This window comes from Etheostoma spectabile, chromosome 8 (genome assembly GCF_008692095.1).
Source record: "Etheostoma spectabile isolate EspeVRDwgs_2016 chromosome 8, UIUC_Espe_1.0, whole genome shotgun sequence".
Taxonomy (NCBI): Eukaryota; Metazoa; Chordata; class Actinopteri; order Perciformes; family Percidae; genus Etheostoma; species Etheostoma spectabile.
The window spans coordinates 19,661,818-19,679,168 of record NC_045740.1 but is presented as its reverse complement, the minus strand read 5'-3'; the positions used below and the strand labels follow the sequence as shown (position 1 = coordinate 19,679,168).

The window sequence follows — 17,351 nt, the reverse complement described above, 5'->3', positions numbered from 1 at the left end:
CATTTCATTTATTATACAGGAAAGTTACAAGTAACATTAAGTCACAAAAACAGGCCTGACTGAGTTTAAAAACTGGTTTCCACCAGGTTCCTGTTCTGCAGGAACAAAAAACACTGAATGTAGTTACAGCACATTGTGACATAAACATTTGTACAGGACATCAGCATGGGCTAGACAAATACAGACTCGACAAGACTTTGACAACACATGAGCAATCAATGTGTGCAAGTGTAATTGTTAAGAAGGAGCTTTTTGTAGGCCCTATGCCTTTTTGAAATATGTGATGGATGGTAGTGTTCTGATGTGATGGGGAATGTCATTCCAAAATTTGATGGATGTATAAAAAAAGGATTTCTGACCATAGTGAAGCGTACTGGTCTCATATTGTATGTTGGGAGAAGTGCAGCAAATGCTGGTAAGGTGTCATTTTGAATCTGAAAATAAAATGCAATCGCGTGGCTGTTGATGTAGTTCTGGTAAGTCAGAGCGTTTGAGCGTGCAAGTGCAATGCAATGGTGAGACCACTTTGGAAGGTTACTGTGAGAGCTCCATTGTTTACTCGTGCTGTTGGTTCAGTAATTTCCTTAGTTGTAAGAGACCAGATAGGAGGACAGTGGGACAGTTGAAAACACAATTGCATAGGTTTCAGAAACAGAAAAAGAAAGATATGATCTGATCTGGTTATAGCCTACACATAAAGTTTCTGATTCAACTTTTTTTGTTAAGTTAAAAACGTGTTCCCGGTATGGAAGGTATGAATCAAGTAGCACACCAGGATATTTGTAAGTCTTTGTGACAACAAGATCTTGGTTTGCAAAAGTAATAGAATCAGTAAAAGAGAGCGTTTTTCTGGGTAAATAAAACTATATACAGTACATTCAGTTTACATTGATGGTTGAGTGGTTCTTTTCCAACCAGTTGTGTAGAAGCTGAATATCAGATGATGATTTGGAATTCATGACATCAGGGTTTGAAATTTTGGCCCCCGGAGTGTCTGTTTAGAAAAAAGCCTTTCGAAAAATGTAGTTGATGACCCCAGTTCTAGGTGTTTGACTCCGACCTGCGGCCCTTGGCTGCATGTCATTTCCCCCTCTCTCTTCCCTATTGTGCCTTCATCTGTCCTGTCAAAAATAAAGAAACAAATATATATATACTGTATATATTATCATACTGCTATCGTAAAAAAATCAGTTGATGACACGATTGAGTGGCCTGTTAATAATACTTCCCAAGTATGTATATGTTCTTCTTAATCAAACATGATCACAGACAAAGGACAGATGTGTTTTTTTTTACATTGGATAATGGATTCAAATCAGAGACTGTATGTTATTAAATAATAATGAATATAATATATATAATTAATAATGACTCAAATCGAGGAGAAGGCTTTGACATCGTGGAAAAGGGCTGTAGACAGAAGCAATCATGCGTGGTATGTGTCCAAGCCGCAGTCAACACTGTCTACGGGATAAACCTTAGAAATAAAATGGATTGATGTCTAGCCTAGGCTAGGCTACTGTATGCCTACTGACATTTCTTAACTTTTTAACAAAAATGATGATGTCTATGCAAAAAAACGTGTTCTAAAAGTAGTATGTTGTGGAACGCAAATCACTTTCTAGGCACTTTTATGGCCTGTCAGTCTCCCAGTCTCCCAGTCTCCCAGTCTCCCAGTCTCCCGACCCAACGACAGACCCGTCTCCACAGTGCTGTCTCCTTCTGACTTGTTGCCATGCCAGCTGTACTGTCTCTTTAAGACACCCGGAAACGGTTCCTTCCTGTGTGTTTACTGGTCGCGGGGCCCCAAACAGACAGCTGAGCTCCCTACCGGAGATGATCTCCCACCCTGCAATTCGGGCTTTTCGAAGCAGTGTGAGGTGCTGGCGGCAGTGGACTGTACTCAAAGCGGCTCTGGAGGCCCCGGACGTCAGCGGTTGGCGCTGGTACTCGACCCCAATTCGTGGTGTCACGGGCATGGAGGAGATACTGGCGAAAGTCGTTGCACCTTTACCCACATACGAGACGAGAGACAAGTCCCCCCCTCCTCCCGAATCGAACAGCATGGACTTCATGCACTTCTACGGCAGTCTGGAGAAGGAAGACAAACTCGGCTTCCTGGTGAAGCTGTCGCAAGACTTCGGAGTAGACCACAAAAGCGTTTCAGAGCTCGCCTTGAGGCTGTTGGACACCCAGCTACGAGATGTCGGAACCATTTTACAAGTTGAAGACAGGCTGCGGTACGGCTTGACTCCACGTTATAAACATTTGCTTAATCATATAAGCAGGGTCGAGGGGGGAGTGAAGTTTCTGGTGGATCTCCGAGCCGATGTTCTTGAAATAATCTCATCCAAAGCTAGCGAGAGCCCGCACATCAGGGTAAATGATTTGTTTACATTTTCTACGGGTGCTCGCATGAGTCAAGCAATGCCGTTCGCGTGCAGGCGTTCGGTACCTTTGCTTGAGCAGCTGAACCTGATAGATTTTTGTTATAGACTGTACAGAGTATGTGGTATATTTTAACACCATTAGCAAAAGGCAAAGTGTAACTGCAGTGCTTACACAACTCACCCCCACACTGAGGCACACACACACACACACACACACACACACACACACATACACACACACACACACACACTGCACTCCTAGTTTCATTCACATGGCTCACATTTCCTCACAGCTTAAGTGCAACGACCCTTTCCCCAGTTTCCCTTCCTTACCAGCCAAACTAGAGAAACTACGTTTATTTATTTTTAATTTCCTGGTAGTTTAGGGTGTTTTGCGAATATATAACACCACGCTGTTTTTGTTTTGTGCAAGGCACTTTTTAGCTCAGTTTCAAGGCTTCTTTCATATTTTCTGCTCATCTTGGCTGGACAGATCACAATAGAGTGTTTAAAGCTGCCACTGTTCCACAGACACCCCTGTGTGTACATAGACCCTATAATATTATTTAATTTTAACGCATTAAGGAGCAAGAGCTACTTTGCTGCAGTAACAAGGTGGAAGAGCTGATAAATCAGGCATGTAATGAATATGTTGAATGATTTTTTTTAAAGACAAAGTGAAAAACAAATTGAAAGGAGAGGCAGTGGGGGAAAAAATCTAAAATGTTTCATCACACAGACCTGGTCCCCATGCTCTTTGCACATTTTTTGGCAACTTATTTTTAGAAAAGCTACCCTTTCTAGTCTCAATGTTTAGTAATTTATACTCAGTGAAATGTAATTACATTTTTAATTCAGTTCAGCTCTGGAGTCTATGTATGTCAATCAATCATTCAATCAATCATCATGTATTTACATAGCACTTTACAGCAAATGGCAGGTTTCCAAAGTGCTTTACATAAAGTTACAACAATAAAACATAACTTAACAATTGGTAAAACAGAAGGAACTAAAACATACAGTAAATAAGAAAAAGAATGGAAATAAATGGAAAATGTCACAACGCTACTATGTATTAAAAGCCATTCTAAATAAATACGTTTTAAGGTTAGATTTAAAACGACCTACGTCTGTTATAGTGCGAGTGTCAGGAGGTAACATGTTCCAAAGTCTTGATGCTGCAACTGCAAAAGCGCAATCACCCCAGTGTTTGTACCTCGACCTTGGGACTTCTACCACCAGTTGATGGGATGACCGCAATGACCTGTTGTTTTCACAAACAGTTAAAATCTCGGACAGATACACTGGAGTACAATAATAACAGAGTAAAATTCTTTTTTAGATAGCAAGCTTGCCTTCACGTTTGTCCCATGTACTTAGTTTAGGATGTTAGTTTTACAAAGTATGGAATTTACAATAGATGTTGATGATAATACATTGCTCTCTCACTCAGTGGTAATTGACACGCTCTTTTACTGATATGTATTAGGAGTGCAGCTTGTAATTAAAGTGCACCAAAGGCTGAATGTCCAACTACTTTTTTCTGCATGCAGTACTTAGTTGTCCACAAGATAAAAACTGTGTGTGAGGGTGTGAGTGTGGGTATAGGTTTGGGTGTGTTTTAACCATTAGTCTGACTTGTGTTCTTTATGTTGGCTGTATCTCTAAGTGGGAGTCATAATGAGTTTATGCTGCATGAAGCTGTATTTCTAAATCGACTGGTGGCTTGCAGGCTGGAGAATTGCTATTTGTGTGTCACAAGCCACGAGCTCTTTGTACTGTAGCTGCAGTACATGCAGGAGCCCCTATGGTGTGTTTAGTAGATGTAGACATAAAGAAAGTACAAAAACCCACCATCTAGAAAGATACAATGGGTTTGCATTGGAGACAATACTATTTGGGATTTAGTGGCCTAATCTAAACCAAATACTTCTTCTGTCATAGTTGGCACGTCATGTCCATTTTTTTCTCAATCACACGGGATGAAATGCAAACTGCTGATTTTTGGATTAGTTGTGTTGAGATTCAATTCAGTTCATGCCCGGAAGGGGACAGCTGTTAAGGACTTTACAAGCAGTAGTTAACTAGGAGGAAACAATAAGTAAAATGTATAAATGTTGACAGAATGCATGCATAATCAATACTTTTAGTGCTGACATGTATACTGTATGTATCGACGTCCATTGTTTTAGCTGTTTAGTTAAATATGTATATGTATATGTAACTGTCTGATGTGGTTTGGGATTGAATTCCACTCTCTTGACCCACTGATGAACCAGGCTGACTAGCATTTTCAATACACGATGAAATGAAACTCTGATTTTTATTTATCTCTCTGCCAAGAATGTAACTTAAGCACAGTGCGGGACCTAGTATGATGGATGTCATAAAATAGTCACAGTTTGTCTTTGTTTATTTATAAAATGTATTTATGTAACGTTGATTTTGGGATTATCCACTTCTTGACACTTGACGTAAAAGATCTTATTGCATACAGTCCTCTGTGATGCTGAAGCGCAACAATGTTTGGCTGAGATGGACTAGTGGTAGGTGCGGTGGGCAGTAGTGTGTGACTTTATATACCAAGTATACGTTTACATATTTTCTTAGGTCTTTTTTTTTATTTTTTTTATATTATTTTATTTTTTTTAAAAGGTGCTCTAAGCCATGTCACGTGATTTTTGGGCTACAACATTTTTTAATCACATACAGCAAACATCTCACTATCCGCTAGCTGCCTGTCCCCTAACGCTGCTGCGGTGATGGCTCAACCAACTCCATTTTGTCGGCTATTGGCTGGAACACTGTTATGTTTGGTGGTGCAGGTTGGGGCATTCAGTTTTTGTTGCCGTTTTTTAGACCATGGGCTGTCTACAGGGACCGCGTTTTTTTTTTACAGTGTGTTCTGGGGACAGGCAAATTGTGGATAGTGAGGAGATGTTTGCTGGATGTGACAAAAAAAAGTCGTAGCCTAAAAAACGCATGGCATCGCTTAGAGCACCTATAAATTAAGCAGTGATGGAAGAGCTTAGTTTATCTAAAGTTTTTATGGCTTGTTTGCATTGTGATTTTAGTGCTTTCAGTGTGCTGTGGGCGGCCTGGGACAAGCTTGTCAACCAATAATTCAGATACAAAAATCAAAATTATAAAACTGATGTGCGTCAAACGCTGTACGCCAATGGTCAAAAATAAAACTGCCCTGCTTGAGATCAACCAGGGCTATTAGAAGTCATTGCTTTGAAATAGCACTTAATATGATTTTCAAAGAACCTGTTCGCCAGAGGACCTCTTACCTCTTCTCTCCTGCTCAATACCTATTTTAGCCCTGCTGAGAGGTGCTTCAGAACTTCAGAAACATTTAATCTCTATAACCAAGGCCCACTGAGACATTTTGTACCTTGAAAAGGTCTAAGCTACCTACAGAGCACTCGTACTGAGTCCTTAACACCTTGGTCTTGGGGGTGAATAGCAAACTTTTCTTGTTATTACCACAATTGATTGTGCTAAAAATGAGAAAAGGTCATGGTAAATATGAAGCTTTTAGTACATGTATTAATAGTACTTGCATACCAGGGGAGAAAAAAAAAAATCTGCAATCAGAAAATGATGCTGATAATCAAAGTAGCACAGAAACCTAGAGGGGGGGGGGGGGGCAAGCATACAATTTCTAAAATGACTAATGTAATGAAAGTTTGGATTTAACAAGGCTGTGAATGCTGTGGTTCTTGCAAAGGCGTCTCCTTGACTTGTATGCTAGATTAGTCTGTCTTGGCCGGGTAATTGATTTTTGATGTTCCTCATCACTCCTTCTACCTCCAGGCTTTTCATTCTTGCTCACCTGTCTGCAAACTGAGTGGATGAAAGATGTAAAGACAAGTCCGAGACATCGTTTTAGTTGGCTCCTTGGGATCTCACAGAGTATCAGTGATGCTATTTTTCACCCCACAGACAGACTGCCAGGCTGACAAGTGGCATGCAGCCTACTGGAGTAAAAGTATTGGCACGCTCTGAGTTTGACCTGTAAAAACACTTTGGTTGCCTGTGGTTGTTTGGCCTTGGACAGACAGGCGGTACCTTCCAGGCACTGCATTCTCCATCGCTCTATGTAATCACAATATAACTGCAGCTCAAGGTAACAGAGGCTGTATCGGCTTCTGAGTCTCACTGCATTGACACAGCTCCAGTGTCAACATGTATTGCTTTATTTTCTTTCGAATGGAGTGCAGGCTTTTCTTCTTTTCCCTTTCCTCTGTCTCTCCTAACCTCAGGCTTTGAATGCTAGACCCTTCCATTTCAAAAGACTTCATCTTCTGCTAGGTCAACAAAATGTACATCTCAGTTTGGCCTTCCTTTTGTGTCAGTGAGAATTGGCTACCTAAGGCAGGGGCTGCACTCTGGTGGGTTGTTTATGTGCCGCGTTTCCCACAGAAATGCCTGGCTGGGATTATCACCCATCATAGATTATTTCACCTCAGGCACCTTGTGAGGATAGCAGTAATAGTACAAATACACCAAAAATATATTTAAAAAAATATATATATGTAAACATACACCATCACATAAATAGTGATGGAAGTTTTGTTAAACCTTTTTTTTCCTGAAGGTTGCTTTGATTTGCTCCTCACTCAACAGAATTTTCCAGCGTAACACCTATCAAGCAATAGCTGAATAATGCAGGGCCAGATGCATATACTGTATTTGGGGAAGAATTACAACTTTTTTTTAGCTTTGGTTATGATAGTTGCTCACAGAGAATTTCAGCCGGTAGCTTTCACACCATAACTATAGTTGAGCTTGTTTGTATTCGCTTTTATTATGACTGACAAGCTGGCATTAAAGTACACCTGAAGTCAAGTCACCCTATGGAACAGCCAATATAGCCAATACGAGCTGTATTTATGTGCACCGTGTGCGCTTTGTTTGTGTGTTTGCTAGAGATTTGCTTTAAATGAAGTCTGACCTTTTGGAGGGGGACAGGCCTGTTTTAAAATGGCAAGTTGTTTATTGAAGTGCCTCCTGTATACCTGTGCAAGCTCAAACAAATCACTACTCATAATGTGAAAGCATTCAAACAGCATACAGACACCCAGGGGACCATCCACCCCGCACAGTGTGTATGGAATTGTTTTATAGCTGACAGATAAACTCAAGCAACGTCGCTGTCAATCAATAAGTTAGAGTGTGTGAGTTCTATCAATAAAAGAGTATTTAAGCACTTCTTTTAATAGTCAAATAAAAGCTTGAGTTATTAGAGAATACTTTTATGGTGTTGATAAAAAGTCACAAAAAAACCTCTATAGCAACAGTCCAAGGACGATGCTCGGATTACTTCTTAATCATCACGTTCATAGGATGTGACTAGGTACAGTACCAGAGTTTTATCCTGCTCTCATTTTTCTCAACAGACCTGCAGCTGAGCTGTCCTCAACAAATAGAAGAATGTGGTGAATTTTCAATTTTGGATGATAATTCTAAACTCTCAACTTTTTTTGTCTCTCCCAGGACCTAAACGGCACGCTGAAGAGCTTGCTGTCTGAGTGGTTCTCTGTAGGCCTGCTCCGACTGGAGAGAATCACCTGGCAGTCCCCCTGCGAGATCCTGCAGAGAATCAGCCAGTAAGGGCCTCCCTCATACTCTGCTTCTCTTTTATCTTTCTCGCTCTGTTATTTCGTCACTCTCTTTTCTTATATACAAAATATACAGTACAATAAAGGCAATCGAACGTTTGCTAAACCCCTCCCCTGAATAGTTTTTATCCAATCATAGCTTAGCGGCCATGACATGGCACTTCTCCACATGCATGAAAGTGGTAATTTAATTTAGTTGTTCCAAAACCTAAAGAGCAGAAGTGTAAAGAATGGGTTAAACATTGTGTTTAACTGTTAACCCTAAACTACAAATGTTAGCAAGTCCAGCTAGCTTACACAGCAGTAACGTTAACCTTACCACATTGTTACTTCCAAGGCCAAGGAGCATTTCATTAGCTGCTGCATCTTTTCTTGTAAACCTAAAAATGAACCAAACTGTTCCATCTAACTTCTCCACAATGTACGCAAAGCATCCAAACAAGGTTTTATAGAAATAAACATTCGACTATCACCATACTAGAGCTAACTAGCTCTACACTGCAAGACAAGACCTGAATCTTCAGCTAGTGAGGGCACTGGCCGTTAGCATTGGGCTTTAGCCACAATCTTTTAGCCATCATGTTGACCTATGTTAGACCGGATAAACCCAGCCCGATGTGCCGGCGATTTGATTTCGCCCTGTAGCTCAGGCTGGAAACCTGTAATTTTTCTATCATGCTTTTGTTAAAAATCTGTGTAGACCAATCGCAAACTGGCTTATCCACCTGGCGCTCTATCGGCGGATTTAACATGATGACGATAGAGAAGCGACGGCAAGCAGCTTTTTGTTTACGTTCAACATGGCGGCCACCAAAGCACAGCAACCCGTCGGTGCCGCTGTCGGCAGAGTACGTCAACCGGATGGGTGGTCTGATTGGTTGAAGGAATATCCAATTGCGAACAGAGTCATTTGAACTATGCCCGTTGATCACGCCTCTTGTGCAGTAAAAAATACAGAGCAGTCTCCCCAAACTAATGTTAATGCTTGGTCTGGTGAGGCCAGACTAGGCCTATGTAGCCATCAAAGGCATAATTAAAACACATTTTGTAAGGTTCTTGTTTTAAAACAAGTCGGTTGGAAACATTAGAAAAAAAATCAAAGGCGGCGTTTAAACCCACTCTCAGAGCAGAAGTTAGCTGAATTACCTAGCTAGCTACAGCTTTTAAAATCGGCCAACAACAGTTGTTTCCGAAGAGACAATGAGCTGAAAACCCAGTTTTTGTCCATCTCTATCTGAAATCAAAGACTGTGTGTTTCAATAATTGCTAAAACCTTTTAGTGGTAAATCTGCTTTTATCGCTATAAACCACACAATTTATACAAAAATGGAAAGTGTGAATGCTGGTTATTAAGCAGGGCGGGGCTGAACAAGTGGTTAATTGAAAACTGAAATACTAACTATCAGCCCTTTGCCAGGTATGAGGCAGTGCACCCTGTTAGGAACTGGACTGACCTGAAGCGCAGAGTGGGGCCATACCGCCGTTGTTATGCCTTCACCCATGCCGCCATGCCAGGAGAACCCCTGGTTGTACTACACGTGGCCCTCACAGAAGACATTTCTGATAACATTCAGGTTAGAAGCAAGATGTGCATGCTGCTGAAATGGTTTGTCCACTTCACCACGTTGGAGTATTGCTGTGTGGAAAAAATCAAAAACAATACAGTGACCTTTTAAACTGCATATCCCTCTGGGAGCAGCCTCAACAGACTTCCTTCCCTTGGTGTGTACAGTGAGAAAAAGGTAGTTTAACTGAACACTGCAATTTGAGAATATTTCACAGTTTTGCTCCAGCGGCTCTGACATAGATATAAGAGACTAGATCTATCTAGCCAAGAACGCTGGGAATGGGCTGGTATCTGGGTGAGTGATGCACAATGTGGCTGTGTTACTCGACTAAAATATTTTTCTTCCCATAGAGTATTGTCCGTGAGTTTGCCACTCTTGACTCCGAGGAGGATGTGAATAAGATAAATGCAGCCGTCTTCTACTCCATCTCCTCCACCCAGGCTGGCCTTCAAGGGGTGGAGCTGGGCAACTACCTCATCAAGAAGGTGGTCAGAGAACTACAGGTTAGTGTGGCTGGAATGCAAGATGTAGTTCAGTTTTCAAATTCATTCTTACTCTGTACATCGCTTCAAACAGTGGCCTCTGCATGAAGTGCATTTTTCCATTGCTATTATAATGTATATTATGTGTGTCTATATATACACACACACATATATAACATCTAATTTAAAACACTGTGAAATTAGAGCCAAATCCATTTTAAATGTTTACTATTAAATACTGTAACAGAGGGATTACTTGAATCCATTTTATGTGAATTCCTATCAAGACTTGGCTTGGGTAAAGCATAAGGTCACAAGAGGCAAGGTTAGGTAAACACATGTCTATATACAATAACTTTGAAACACCCAATCAGTGAAGCTTTCAAACCAGCCTGTCCCATTATAGCTACACATACGTACATAACACCTTTTCATTGACTGTGCACAACACACGTACACAGATACAGCCGTTAACTCCTGCAGAGCCCCCTCCCTAGGATGTTTCACTCTGAATGACTCACACGCTGAATTCAATTAAAAGGCTTTACGGTAGCCTTCAGTTGTGGCCAAGCTGGCACAGTGTTATTCCAGCGAGAAAAGTAGCCGTGGCAGGCAAAGATTTTTGTTTGATTGCTTTTCAAAAGTTTTTTTTACTTTAGTCTCAGTGCTAAATCATAAATCTCCCACTTGTTCTAGCACTTGCCTATACACACATGAATGCATATACACATAAACACAGCTGTAGTCACTAGAAAGGCTGTAATGAAATCTCATGCATCCCTTTCAATAAGCGTAGAAGAGCCCTTCATGTCGGGCCACTCCAGCTAGCACTTGTTAAACGATTGGAACATTGAATGGAACATCAAAAGCCACTCTCCCCAACAGGTTTTAGAGCTTTGAGCTGCTTCCACTTCAGTTATTGATGCAACGGGGCTGTTTTGATCAGTGCAAGCTTTTCACTTATTCACATTTTCATTAATGGCAACATATGGTTCAGCGAGCTCAGCAGATATTGTGTTATGTTTTCTGCCTTAGCATTAGGGCTGCTTTTGACAGTGGTTGGAAAGTAGGTCATATTGCACAGTGTTGTAAAAACATTTGAGATGAAGAATGTTGTCTTCATCAAGAGGTTCACTAGCTTTGCAAGTCAGCGTCTTCTCCATCTTTGTTGTCTTTCTAATTCAAAAATAACAAATCTATAAAAAGATTACAACTTTTTAGCGTCTCTACACTACACTAAAAAGGCAGAACAGTGACTAATACACAGTGGCGATGGGGAAAAAGGATCTAGAGTTAGACAGAAAGGCAGTTTCTGCAAACAAAATGCTCTCAGCTTTTTAAAGGAAAATAAACCTTATTTTGATTATTACGGCCCATGTTTAAAAGAACTAAATAATATTTGTTTTGCTGCGTCTGTATGTTTGTCTATTATAAATAGTTAATTTGCAGTCTGTCCAGGATTTCGCGATGTCGCACTCACAACAATTCACACAAATTCAACCAATCCCCGTGAATCATCAATCACAACTTTACCACAAATTTGACCAATAACCAGAGTTTCTCGCGACTTGGAGGAACCAATTTTGTAATCAATAAAAATCTACAATTTAACACATTGAAATATTTGATTACATGGTATCTCAACCTCACCCAGTTGCATAAATTCCAGTAGAGTAAATCTCTGAGATTCAGTGATTTAAACATGAAATAGATTTGGTGCAATTCGATGCAATCTGATAGATGCAATTAATATTTGTTCAATGTATACAAATTCATTTTCCATTATAAAGGAGAATAAGCCAATTCTTTATAAGAAGCATTTTCTACCCTCAAATAAATATTTACTTTGTAAAAGAGACCCTACCTAAATGTCTGAAAGAAGGCAGTAAAATATGGCTTCTAGAGCAGATTACCAAACCAGAGAATAATTTTACATTGCATAAGATTTTTTTACTCTGTAAAACAGATTCCAAAGATTCAGATTCCTGTTGTAATGTGACTTTCATACTTTTTTCTGGATGCTTTTATCCAAAGCATCCAATGAACGCAATTAGTTTTAATGACCCAGGTGGAAATCAAACCTCTGACTCCGACAGTGTAAGTGCAACGCTCTAACCTCAGGCTTACTAAAACACCACAGACTTGTATTCTGCAGAAGCCCTGGCTTTGTGACAGGGCTTTACCTTACGTAAAGGTGAAGAGAGGAGCAGCCCAGCCAGAGAGGGAGCGCTATGATGATGGATAAATGATAAAGTGGAAAAGAAAAGGTCACAGTCACAGTGAGGGAGGAGGTCTTGCTTGTCTTTGTAGATTGGCCCCTGGAGCACAGGTCTGGCACTGCTCCAACTTTTTTTTTGTATCCTTACCTCCCTGTTCCCTTTTCATCTTGTCTACCACCTGTATCCTTATTTCCACCACTCTCTTTTCTTTGTCAACCATCAACATGGGAGCCCCCCATAGGCGTCAATCCCAGGGGGTTCGGGGGGGTGTCCCCCTTTAGAAATATCATTAAAACCATGCTGTGTATTGTAAAAACAGACATAAGATTCTTTTTTAGTACACCAAAACACCAAGTAAGTACAATAAATCCTCATATCAAGACAATTTGGTAACATCTTTATAAGAATGGGTTCTTATGGAAATACTAACGTCACTATGTCACAGGAAAAAGAGACAAAGACCTGAGCAACAGGGAGACCAGGGACGGTCAGGTGTAGAGTCTCACGTAAGTGTGTTGACCTTAGTTCCTATGTTTGGAGGTGTGTGGCTGTCAGGGGGAGCAGATGAGCATTACCAGTGGCTCACTAATTTACAGTATGAGCAGCTAATTTAACAAGTGCACAAAAGCATCGTATTTCTTTTATAAGGGGTAACTTTTTCAAAATGAGTCATTATGTTTTAAGGTATTTTTGTGGATTGATTTGTAAACTTAAAAATAAATGAATGGTTTTAAGGAAGAATACTTTAGTCAGTTTAGTCAGCTTTTTTTATTGAATCAAGAGAAACACTGAAAAGAAGGATAATGGTACAGTCTCCATGCTACACTAATGATAGTATTAAGTCTTTTCTCTACACATATCCTCTACAAGTATAATTGTGGCTGTAATAGTTTGTGTCCCCTTCAAAAATTGCTCTTTAGAAATTATGATACAGTGGAGTGAGATGAAACAGAAGGGCAGAGCCAGCGGGATGTGGAAAGTGTGAAGGCTGGATGTTAAAGTGAAGAGCCCGCGAAATCAAGGATGAAAAAAAGGAAAACCGTTTTTCAGAGTAGCGTGTCCTTCCGGAGGTTGTCAACAGCCACTTTCACTCGGTCTCCCACATCTCTTTGTCACTTATCAACCCAGACGCCAGAGCACGAATAGGGGGAGGATTCTGGCCGGAACTCATGAGATGTGCGTGCGTGCGTGCTCGAGACAGACATGGGGGAGAGGCGAGTGAAAGGTATTAAAGGTGAGAGTGCAAGGGACTGAGGAGGAGGATAGAATAAGAGTGGGGATTCGAGAGGGGATCATCCATCTCCATCAGTGGGGCAGGATTGTGAAGCAATGGAGTTGATTTGGAATGCCGTCCCTGTCTGAGGAACTGAAGGACTGAGCAGCAGCCCGAGCACAAACAAGAAAATGTTGTTTTGTGTTTGATATTGAGGTGGAGCATTCATCTCCCCTATTTCCGTTGTTGCGAAGCTGGTGCCCCTGCATTCTGCTGGGGATCAAATCTCTGCTTCCTCTCATCTGTTTTCTTTACACCGTTACCTTGTTTTATCATCCCCATCCCTTTCCTGGTTCTTTTTTGTTTTGTTTTCTAAAAGCTGTTTAAGGCAGGTTGAGGCAAGTCTGCGTTGAAGTGCATGCATCTAAACAATTCTGCAACTTTTTGTGTTTCTAAATAGGGGATTATTAAAACTTTTTCTTAACACTTAAATGCATTCAATGTTTTCCATTCAACATTTCTGCATAACTTAGGTCTTTAGAGACCTGTTCCATATTTAACACAATAAAATAACATAGCTTCTAAACCTTTCTTCATTTAATATAATAGTAAACCCGCCAAAAAATATGTTTTGTATGTTATTTATGTTTTGAAACATTCCCAGATAGAAAAGTTCATTTTCCGAACTTGCTAACTAACTTAGATTTTAAAATATGATGTATTTATTTGAAAATTTCACTTCACTATTGTAACTTGTCCAGGGACAACGGATGAAAAATAGCCTTTTGGCTAATTCTGGTGCATTTACAGTAATGTTAATTAATGTGCACTGTCCCTGTCAAATAAATTAATAAAATAAATAAAAATAACTGCTGAGGGACTGGTACAGAATTATTGGACTGATAACTTTCTCACCTAACACTCACCTTCAGCTGCTTCAGACACAATTTTCAGGCTTGTTATAAAAACCCTGTAGCATCCAAGGAAGTGCATTGTGCCATACACACTAATGCTGCACCTGTGACACAAGCAAATCTTATGTCAGTGTCAATACATTGCATTAGACGTCTGGCTCAACCGATTTACATTGCTGGGATAAAGCTTGAGTTCCCCTGTTCCCCCCCCTTTTGCTATTTCCGCAATTGGGGCTTAGCGGCACCCAGGACTGTGAAGAAATACAAGTAGAATACAAGATCCGCCGGATGTTCCTCATCTTCAGCTTTCTTTGTATTGGCATTCTAAACTCCAGGTTTACTTTGTTGGGTTTCTGTAAATAGCATCACGGAGTACGGTCTAGACCTGCTCTTTTATGAAAAGCGCGGTGAGAGAACTGTTGTTGTGATTTGGCGCTATATAAATAAAATGAATTTAATTTAAGGGTTCACTCTCTCTGTCTCTCTCTCTCTGTCTTCCAGAGCGAGTTCCCTCACATGAACCAGTTCTCCAGCCTGTCTCCGATCCCAGGCTTTTCCTCCTGGCTCCAAGGGCTGCTCAGCCAGTACAGGAAGGAGGGCCGGGGCTCTGACCTCCTCTCTGAGCAGGAGTGGAAGGAGGTGGAACAGGCCACCGACTCAGCCCCGGGGCCCCCGTCCATTGAGGCCCTCCGCAAGCTGATCGCCACCAGCGAGTGGATGCGCTCCGAGAGCCTGACCCGTGCCCTGGAGCCCGTCCTGATGCGTCTCTGTGCCTGGTACCTCTACGGCGAGAAGAGGCGAGGCTATGCTCTCAATCCGGTGGCCAACTTCCACCTGCAAAACGGTGCCACCATGTGGCGGCTCAACTGGCACGCCGACACCAGCCCTAGAGGCGTGGCCAACTCCTGCGGCGTCATGGTGAATTATCGTTATTTCCTGACAGAGACGTCTAAAAACAGTGCTCTTTACCTGCAGAATAAGGTCATCATTGCATCAGAGCAGGTGCTGGGGCTGGTGTCCCAATTTCAGAAGAACAGCAAACTGTGAGAAAAAGTCAAGGAAATACATAAATACCACTGATCTGTTACATGGCACTTAATAAGAAACTTACTGTGTTTGATTTGAGTCTAATGTTTGACATGTTTCTTTAAAAATGCTTCAGAAGCACCACTAAATTGAAACTGAATTGAAATTAGAACATGTGGGTGTATCATCCCATCTTCTGTGTGTAGTGTGCATAGGTTAGGCTTCTCGCCTCATTGGGCTTCGGGTTGAAGCTGTTTGATATTGTGTCAGTGCTTGGCTGAGAGACTGCAGCTAATGAAGCACAAGGCATCTATCAATTCTGTAGCATGTTCCTGGATAACAGTGTGTGTGTAATGGTGAAGCACGAGCAATGAGAGAATGCAGCTACTGGAATAAATGATGTTTAGATTCTTTCATTTGGCTGAACTGTCTCACTGCAACCATCTTGATGAATGGGAGGGTATCTGATTGTGTCTTTTTTTTTTCCTTGGGTTAGGGATTACATATAACTGCTCTTACACTGCTTTTTCCCCACTGAAGCTCAATACACAAAGGCATAAAATCTCTGACTGGAAATATTATTTCATTTGAAATAACTGTTTTTTTTTACATAACTGTATCACAGCTACTAGACTGTGCTCATTCTGATCTGCTGGGCTCGGGCACACGCACACCAGAGTGCCATTGCTGATGTTCTAACTGCTCTGTACAGGTGCCAAGCAGGGCTCATATCAGCCCACACACTATTGTTGTGAAATAATATATCACAGCAAGTTGACTGTGAAATTACATTTTATCTCTCCAAGGAGTCAAACTTTCTTCTTTTTTTCACACTCACTACTCCCCCCCCTCCCCCCTTCTCTCCATGTGCCGCTCTGTGTCCTAGAAACTAATGGAGTGAGAAATAAAGTTTAAATGAATGGCTAGATTGATGGTATTCAGTTGTGAAGGAAGGGAGGAGGAGAATAAAGAAGCATAAAAGAGGACAGGTGTTTAAAGGCTGCCCCGTGACAGACCGAGTGTTCCTGGAGATATCAGAGGCAACAAGACACCCATACCTCCCTGTGTGCGAGGGGACACCGAAAAAGAGAGACACTGTCACGCCTTCTCCCAATGGTGGACGATGCACACTTGTGGTACGGGTTGCCATGGAAACAACAGTGACATATTCCACAGATCCTGCTGGCGGCTGGTTTTAAAGTCACCGTTGCCCAAGATCGACCGATGGTAGTGACCACAGAGCAGTTTAGGTTAAAAGTCAGGCGGCTTTTAATAATTAACTTTTTTTAAAGTGTATTAAGTCGTACAGTGAAAGTAATTACTTTTTGATAGTAGTCAGGCAGGTATTTCCCATAGGATTAAGAAGACAAATTGCTCACACAGCGAGCATTTACAGCTCTAAAATCTGATTTATGGACACATCGGTTCCAGCTAAATGGAATGATAAAAACCTCCTCCATGGAGACTTAAGAGGACGAGTCCAGTTTCCATGTGTGAAATGGAGCCAATTTGAAAATGGCTGGTCAAATAAATGGAATCTGAATATGTAATTGTAGCAAAAGGCAACGTTGGATCCTATGAAACATCTGTGATCAAATGGCAGTAAAATTGGATAGCTACAGCATGTTGGAGCTTTTTGTAGACAAGTCACTGCAAGTATTCCGATCACTGACAATTACCACATTGGCGCAGTGTGTACTTAGACCAGTCTTCATTTGTATCCAACCAAATTGCAGTTTTGTCACATTTCCAGCCAAGCACGTTGATAATGGATTCCCAGCCAAGTTCAATATTGTACATGCTGCGATGTCTGACACGTCTCGGAGCCAATACTTTCCAAATAGCAGCAGAAGACCTGATTACAATTGATTAGAAACTGTCTGCTGTGGAAATTCATGCATCATCTAAAAGT

At 41.2% G+C, this 17,351-nt stretch overlaps 2 protein-coding genes across 4 annotated transcripts in view; one reads left to right on the top strand and one right to left on the bottom strand.

Annotated features, from left to right (window-relative positions):
- Window positions 1–17,351, bottom strand: part of LOC116693755 (mixed lineage kinase domain-like protein) — a 525,120-nt gene that overhangs the window by 238,204 nt on the left and 269,565 nt on the right. The window lies entirely within an intron of this gene.
- mlycd (malonyl-CoA decarboxylase) lies at window positions 1,766–16,003 on the top strand. The gene is made up of 5 exons (XM_032522976.1): window positions 1,766–2,379; window positions 7,893–8,005; window positions 9,435–9,591; window positions 9,936–10,088; window positions 14,915–16,003. Exons 1-5 carry the CDS (start codon window positions 1,837–1,839, stop codon window positions 15,458–15,460), a joined length of 1,512 nt encoding a protein of 503 aa, XP_032378867.1. The 5' UTR covers window positions 1,766–1,836; the 3' UTR covers window positions 15,461–16,003.